Source organism: Dama dama, chromosome X, assembly GCF_033118175.1.
Source record: "Dama dama isolate Ldn47 chromosome X, ASM3311817v1, whole genome shotgun sequence".
In the NCBI taxonomy this organism is placed as follows: domain Eukaryota; kingdom Metazoa; phylum Chordata; class Mammalia; order Artiodactyla; family Cervidae; genus Dama; species Dama dama.
This window is the reverse complement of record NC_083714.1, coordinates 126,114,409-126,122,890: the sequence shown is the minus strand read 5'-3', so window position 1 is coordinate 126,122,890 and position 8,482 is coordinate 126,114,409. Positions and strand designations below refer to the sequence as shown.

The 8,482-nt window shown below is 47.9% G+C and overlaps 1 protein-coding gene across 1 annotated transcript; it reads left to right on the top strand.

Moving 5' to 3' along the window:
- Window positions 1-6,655: 6,655 nt before the first annotated feature.
- On the top strand, window positions 6,656-7,699 carry LOC133053005 (melanoma-associated antigen B10-like). The gene has a single exon (XM_061137774.1). It carries the CDS (start codon window positions 6,656-6,658, stop codon window positions 7,697-7,699), a length of 1,044 nt encoding a protein of 347 aa, XP_060993757.1.
- The last annotated feature ends 783 nt before the right edge of the window (window positions 7,700-8,482 follow it).

Here is an 8,482-nt window from a genome sequence, read left to right as displayed (position 1 = left end):
CTGAACATATCATGAGATTTTTTCCCCCCCCAACAACAACCAAAGAATAAATGACAAAGAAAAAGAAGTAATGTATCTATGGAGGGAGGGGAGTATAAGATCTATAAGTTAAAATCATAAAAATATAAAGCATAAAAGAAAACATAATGACATAAAAAGCATTGACAATGCATAGACTTCATTTGCCCCTAATTCAAGGGCAAAACACTTAAAAATTATCAGGTAATTGTGAAAAATAATTGGACATTTGTTGATATTATAGTTAGTTTTTTAGGTAGAATATGTGTAATTGGTTTGTGCTTCATAAAGAATATCTATCTTTTGGAAACAGGTATCGACATATTTAAAGATGCAATGATATTATATCTAGGATTTGTTTCTCATTATTTCAGTGGCAGAGATTGGGGTACCTATGGGTATAAGTGGGAATGAGATTGAGTATGTATTGATGATTGTTGATTCTGATGTCAGGTGTATTGATTTTACTACACTAGTTTCTTTACTGTTGTGTATGTTTGAGAATTTCTCCAATAAAAAGAACATACATGTTGCAACTAAATTTGAAACCCCAGTGAAAATAGACCAGTATTTAGAAAAATATTAATTATTCAAGTGGTCCAAACAGAAATAGAAAACTCTAGTTGAGAAATACAAACTGAAACTCTCCTCAACACTTTCAAATGTTTCAGGACAAGGCAGGTCTATCAAATAATAAGCAAAAATTAACCACTATCTTATGTAAACACATCAAAAGCATTTTTAAAAAATGGGAAGTATTTTAACTCATTTTCCCTGGCTAGCTCTCCTTGATAAGAAAACAATCTGAGGACACCCTGAAAACAGAATACTTGAACCAAACTCACCCCCACACAGGAAAGGATCCTAAATAAATCCATAGATGTTTCAATACAGCAGCGAATTAAATGGAAAAAAAATGAAGCTGAATCCAAGAAATGTAATGATGATATAACATTAGGAAAAAACTGCCTAAAACATTACCACATTAACATATAAAAATTTTAAATTTATTTGACCATGCACTGAAATGCAGAAAAAGCTTTTGAAAAGAATTAAACACGAATGCATAATAATACTATGTAGCAAACTAACATTAGAAGGGCATTTGCATTTCCTAAAATCTACAGTCAGATCCTAAAGGATGATGCTGTGAAAGTGCTGCACGCAATATGCCAGCAAATTTGGAAAACTCAGCAGTGGCCACAGGACTGGAAAAGGTTAGTTTTCATTCCTATCCCAAAGAAAGGCAATCCCAAAGAATGTTCAAACTACCGCACATTTACATTCATCTCACACGCTAGTAAAATAATGCTCAAAATTCTCCAAGCCAGGCTTCAGCAATACGTGAACCGTGAACTTCCAGATGTTCAAGCTGGTCTTAGAATAGGCAGAGGAACCAGACATCAAATTGCCAACATCCACTGGATCATCGAAAAAGCAAGAGAGTTTCAGAAAAACGTATATTTCTGCTTTATTGATTATGCCAAAGCCTTGACTGTGTGGATAGCAATAAACTGTGGAAAATTCTGAAAGAGATGCGCATATCAGGCCATCTAACCTGCCTCTTGAGAAACCTGTATGCAGGTCAGGAAGCAACAGTTAGAACTGGACATGGAACAACAGACTGGTTCCAAATAGGAAAAGGAGTACGTCAAGGCTGTATATTGTCACCCTGCTTATTTAACTTATATGCAGAGTACATCATGAGAAACGCTGGGCTAGATGAAGCACAAGCTGGAATCAAGATTGCCGGGAGAAATATCAGTAACCTCAGATATGCAGATGACACCACCCTTATGGCAGAAAGTGAAGAGGAACTAAAAAGCCTCTTGATGAAAGTGAAAGAGGAGAGTGAAAACATTGGCTTAAAGCTCAACATTCAGAAAACTAAGATCATGGCATCTGGTCCCATCACTTCATGGCAAATAGGTGGGAAAACAGTGGAAACAGTGTCAGACTTTATTTTGGGGGGATGCAAAATCACTGCAGATGTTGACTGCAGCCATGAAATTAAAAGATGCTTACTCCTTGAAAGAAAAGTTATGACCAACCTAGATAGCATATTAAAAAGCAGAGACATTACTTTGCCAACAAAGGTCCGTCTGGTCAAGGCTATGGTTTTTCCAGTGGTCATATATGGATGTGAGAGTTGGACTGTGAAGAAAGATGAGCATCGAAGAATTGATGCTTTTGAACTATGGTGTTGGAGAAGACTCTTGAGAGTCCCTTGGACTGCAAGGAGATCCAACCAGTCCATCCTGAAGGAGATCAGTCCTGGGTGTTCATTGGAAGGACTGATGCTGAAGCTGAAACTGCAATACTTTGGCCACCTCATGCAAAGAGATGACTCATTGCAAAAGACCCTGATGCTGGGAGGGATTGCGGGCAGGAGGAGAAGGGGACGACAGAGGATGAGATGGCTGGATGGCATCACTGACTAGGTGGACATGTGTTTGAGTAAACTCCAGGAGTTTGTGATGGACAGGGTCGATTCATGGGGTTGCAAAGAGTCAGACACGACTGAGCGACTGAACTGAACTGAAACTCTACAGTAAACAAAATGTTAAATGCGAAATGTCAGCATTACTATTAAGGTAAGGAAGAATACAAAGCAAGCAGCATGCTACCAACTCTACTGTTTAAAATTGGACTGGAATGCCTAACCAGAGGATAAAAATACAAAAATAAATAAATGTTAGAATCATTAAAAAGAAACAGAAATTACTCATTGTAAATTTGATCATCATTTTACAGAAATAGAAAGGCAAAGGCCACGGGTTATTCAAATGAATAAGTGACTTCAGAAAGCTGGTGTACAGACAATTGTAGCAAAACCAAGAGCCTTGTGTACAAAGCAGAAATTATTAGAACAGGTATATAATATATTCATCATAAATGAGAGTCAATATTGCAGTTCAATTTCACTATCCTGTGCAATGTTAGGTAAGGTAAAAAGATCTGGGTTCCCAAAATTATGCAGATCTGACTCTTCCCTGCAGAAAGTAGAATTTTTCGAACAGAAATACTCACGAGAGTATATTTACAAGCGACGAGATCCATCATCACAATGCATTTTCTCTTAACAGCCCAGAACTCGTTCTACTCCCCCTACTTCACGTGCGCGGCAGCGTCTGCATCTCACATCACCCTGGCACTTGTACCCACTGTCTGCAAGGGCTTGAGAAACTGTCCGGAACTTACACAGAGGTGGCATTTCCCAAGGAGCCTTTAATCAATCCATCAGGAGCCAAAATGAGACCCTAACTCCGCAGAGAGAGCTTTGGGCACGACCCATAACGGAAGAGAGCAGGCACCGCAGACTCAAGCCCCGCCTCTGCTGTCTAGCCTGGGAGGAAGGGCGGTGGGCGTGGAGAGCGTGTGGTGCGTGGGTAAAGGTGCCCGGATGTGCGGCACACTGACTTCCGTCTCCAGAGGTTAGGCGGTGAGACTGTGGTGCAAGAAGTTCGTGGCGTCGGGTCGGCCGAGAGAAGCATCCGAGTTCTACCAGGGGTAAGGTAAGGTTTGAGGGACCCTCTAACTCAAAAGACAGAAGGCCACGTAGGCACTATAGTTCTGCCCCGTCTTCGGTCCTAGAAGATTCTGATCAGGGATCGTCCGACATATTGCCGACATATTCTTGGAATTTAGGAAAATAGTAACACTGGACCAGGGTGTTGGCGTCAAGCCAGCAGAGGAATGCAGGGCCTCTCAGGATCAACGAAGAACCCTTTGTGAGTTCGGCGGAACGTCCCCTTTCCCCTGGGCTCCCTTTCACGGCAGTTGGTCCCGACAGACCCCATGCGTGGCTTACTGGACTGGGCACACCTAATGTCCCGTCTGGCCACTGCAGGAGGTTGTGATACTTGACCAGGGGGATGCCTGTCTCAAGCCAGTAGAGGATGAAATACCAGGCCCGGCCAGGAGTGAATAAATGCCCGTTTGCATTCTAGGGGAAATGACCTCCCCAGAGCCGAGCCTACAGAGCCCCGCCCATGTGGTCAGTCCTGGGGGTTCCTGGCAGGGCCATAAGGTCCACATGCCCCCTCGCCTCACCTTCCCATGGGGAGGGGAGTGCAGGGGGGGAATTAGTGGAGGGGGGGTGCAGGGGTAGGGATGGGGATGTTGGGGGAGGGGACAAGGGGGGGTTGGGTGAAGGGGGGTGTTGGGGGAGGGGACAAGGGGGGTTGGGTGAAGGGAGGTGTTGGAGGCGACAAGGGGGGTTGGGTGAAGGGGAGTGTTGGGGGAGGGGACAAGGGGGGGTTGGGTGAAGGGGGGTGTTGGGGGAGGGGACAAGGGGGGTTGGGTGAAGGGAGGTGTTGGAGGCGACAAGGGGGGTTGGGTGAAGGGGAGTGTTGGGGGAGGGGACAAGGGGGGGTTGGGTGAAGGGGGGTGTTGGGGGAGGGGACAAGGGGGGTTGGGTGAAGGGAGGTGTTGGAGGCGACAAGGGGGGTTGGGTGAAGGGGAGTGTTGGGGGAGGGGACAAGGGGGGGTTGGGTGAAGGGGGTGTTGGGGGAGGGGACAAGGGGGGTTGGGTGAAGGGTGTTGGGGGAGGGGACAAGGGAGGGTTGGGTGAAGGGGGTATTGGGGGAGGGGACAAGGGGGGTTGGGTGAAGGGGGTATTGGGGGAGGGGACAAGGGGGGTTGGGTGAAGGGAGGTGTTGGAGGCGACAAGGGGGGTTGGGTGAAGGGGAGTGTTGGGGGAGGGGACAAGGGGGGGTTGGGTGAAGGGGGTATTGGGGGAGGGGACAAGGGGGGTTGGGTGAAGGGAGGTGTTGGAGGCGACAAGGGGGGTTGGGTGAAGGGGGTGTTGGGGGAGGGGACAAGGGAGGGTTGGGTGAAGGGGGTATTGGGGGAGGGGACAAGGGGGGTTGGGTGAAGGGAGGTGTTGGAGGCGACAAGGGGGGTTGGGTGAAGGGGAGTGTTGGGGGAGGGGACAAGGGGGGGTTGGGTGAAGGGGGTGTTGGGGGAGGGGACAAGGGGGGTTGGGTGAAGGGTGTTGGGGGAGGGGACAAGGGGGGTCGGGTGAAGGGGGTGTTGGGGGAGGGGACAAGGGGGGTTGGGTGAAGGGAGGTGTTGGAGGCGACAAGGGGGGTTGGGTGAAGGGGAGTGTTGGGGGAGGGGACAAGGGGGGGTTGGGTGAAGGGGGTGTTGGGGGAGGGGACAAGGGGGGTTGGGTGAAGGGTGTTGGGGGAGGGGACAAGGGGGGTCGGGTGAAGGGGGTATTGGGGGAGGGGACAAGGGGGGTTGGGTGAAGGGGGGTGTTGGGGGAGGGGACAAGGGGGGTTGGGTGAAGGGGGTGTTGGGGGAGGGGCGGGGTGTTGGGGGAGGGGCGGGGGTGAAGAGGTGGGGAGCAGAGAGAGGAGGAAGGGAGGTGTATAAGAACCTTGGTCTAATGCTAGACAATTCAGGTTAGCAGAGGGAGGAGTCCTAGGGGTGGTTTTAAGTTCAGAACCTTGAGCAAGGACTGTAGGAAGTTCTCCCTTAAGACAAAGAGGGGCCCCACAGAGTGCCACCTTGTTATAAGCCCTGGTGTCAGGCTAAGCAGGGCTGTCAAGCTAAGACGTCTCTCACTTTATCCTCAGTGCTCACAGAGAGAAGAGGGTCCTATTACAAAAAATTGATCCACCCAGGCCCTTCTAGAAGTCATAGAGAGGACTGAAGGGCGGTACACCGAGTCAGGCCCTTCCTCTGTGACCAGCCCTGGGAAGCCCTTCAGAGATCTGTCATACTGAGTCTGCCACGCCTCCCCCCCCCCCCCCCCCCCGCCCACTGCATATTTCAAGATACCAGGGGGATGAGAGCCTTGGTTTGATTATTATAGGCCTCAGAAAAAAGGGAAGACACCAGTTAGTCAAGGGGAGGAATTACTATCAGGAACCAGAGGGTTGAGGGGACAACCCATCACAGAACAGAGGGTGTTTCACAGAGCCCTACATGTGATGTCATCCCTGGCAAGGGTTCCTGGTGAAAATATGTTAAAGTGAGACCTCCCTAAACTCTTCCTAGGACTTGCAGAGATGTGAAGGCCGTGCTCCAAAGGGGTAGGTCTAAGGTCAGCCAAGGGAGAAGTCTTAGGTCCTGCATGAAACCAAGGTAAGGACTCTGAGCGAGGGGTGAGAATCCTGATTCTCCTAGGGTGGAGACGGTCCCAGAGAGCTTTGTCACTGCTGCCACCCCAGAGTGATGTCCCCTTTCAGTTCCTCCTCCACGATGTCAGGGATGTGAGGGCTTTGGAGGGCTTTGGAGTGACGAGTCAGCATGAGAGCAGTTAAGCACAGGACCTCGGGTCCTGCCAGAAGTCAAGGTAACGGCCCTGAATGTGAACTGACAGAAACATATGCTACTCCAGAACAGGGGAGGCTCCAGAGGGCCCGGACTGGCCAGACTCTATATCAGCTCCAGTAGAACCCAGGTAGGACAGGAGAGCTGCAGCTTAAAGGTGAACTCTAGTTACTTCCACAGAGTCTTCAGGGGAAAGGCTGATCAGGGAAGAGGAGCCTTATGGGTTTCTAGAGCAGTGCCTGCAATGAAACCTCCAGAGGGGGCTGTCATCCCCATTGAAGAGTCACACCATTTCGTTCTCTTTCTTCCAGGTGATAGAGTCATTTACCTTCTTTCTCACGTACTGTCAGTCATCATGCCTCGGGGTCAGAAGAGTAAGCTTCGCGCCCGTGAAAAACGCCGCCAGGCTCGACAAGAGCCCAGTGATCTGGTGGAAGCTCAGCCCACTGAACCAGAGAAAGAAGAATCCCCTTCTTCGCCATCTCCTTTTGAAGATGTTCCCCAGAGCTCAGCTGCCACTGGAACATCCAGCAGTCTTCAATTGCCTGGCAAAGTCTGCTCCACCACCACTGTTGCTGCCTCTGTTTCAGATGCAAAATTTAGTGAAGGTGCCACCGATCGAGGAGAGGAAAGGCCAAAAGCCTCTCAGAGTCAAGATACCACCCAGCGCTGGCCCAAAGGTCCTGTAGACGAGAAGGTTGCTTTGTTGGTGCATCACCTTCTGTACAAGTATCAAACGAAAGAGCCTGTGACCAAGGCAGATATGCTGAAACAGGTAACCTACAAGTACAAGAGTCACTTCAGTGAGATCCTCAGGAAAACCTCTGAGCATCTGGAGCTGATGTTTGGCCTCGACATGAAGGAAGCGGATCCCAATAGGGGTACTTATGTCCTTGTCAATAAACTGGAAATGGGCTATGATGAAAAGCCAGGTAACGACAGAGATTTTCCCAAGACTGGTCTGCTGATGATTGTCCTGGGTGTGATCTTCACGAAGGGCAACTGCGCCACTGAAGAGCAAGTGTGGAAAGTGCTGAATATGATGGAGTTATATGAGGGGAAGAAGGATATCATCTATGGGGATCCGAAGCAGCTCATCACCAAAGATTTAGTGCGGGAAAAGTATCTGGAGTACCGCCAGGTGGCCAATAGTGATCCTCCACGCTATGAGTTTCTGTGGGGCCCGAGAGCCTACACTGAAACCACCAAGATGAAAGTGCTGGAGTTTGTAGCTAAGGTCCATGGTAGGGCCCCCACTACCTTCACATCCTTGTATGCGGAGGCTTTGAGAGATGAGGAAGAGAGAGCCCAAGCTAGAGCTTCAGCCAGGGCTCGCACTGCTGCTTTGGCCAGTGCCCACTCCTCGGCCACAGCCCGCAGCTTCTCCTGCACCAAGTGAAGTCTGAGGAAAATTTGAAGAGAACTGCTAATGTTCTCACTAGTGGAAGATTGGGGCAGGGCTGGAGAAAAGAGAGTATATATAACATGTTTGTGTTCCTGTTCTATGTGGATAAATTTGCATAAAGTTGCTCCTTTTAGTAGAAAGTTTAACTAGCTTCAGAATCTGAGTTTATGAATAATATAAATCAGACATGTATTGATGTTTATGAGGTTTAAGAGTTTTACTATTTTATAGAACAAACTGGGAAACTTTGTCTTATTTACTTATTCAGAACAAGATAACATGTCATTGGATTAGGCATTTCCAAGGAAATGTGAAAAGAAAATGGCTCAGATCAAGAAATATAAAAAAATGTAAAAGGTGATAAAGTTTTACATGCCTTATTACATCTAGTCTGTTCTGTAAAATTAAGAGATATATACTTGGATGTATTTACTTTAATTACATCATAATAAATAAGATCTCTTTCACACTGTCTCATCTATTTCTCAAACATTCCATGAGCTTGCTCTTTGTCAGGCTCTAGGCGACTACTGGGAACATCAGGATAAAAAAAGACCAAGCGTGCCCATAGAATTTTTGAGTCTAGCAACAGCTGTAAAGTAAAGATGGTGAGAGACTCTGAGACCTAAGGACAAGTCAAAAGGAAGAGAGGACATTGGAGGATCCAGAAGTGAGCAGTCAAGTGTAAACGCTCTGAGGCAAGTGAGTTTGAGAAATGGCAAATCCTTCAGTGGGAGTCAGGCTGTGGTAAGCTAGGAGGTGGATCAAATGAGGGTG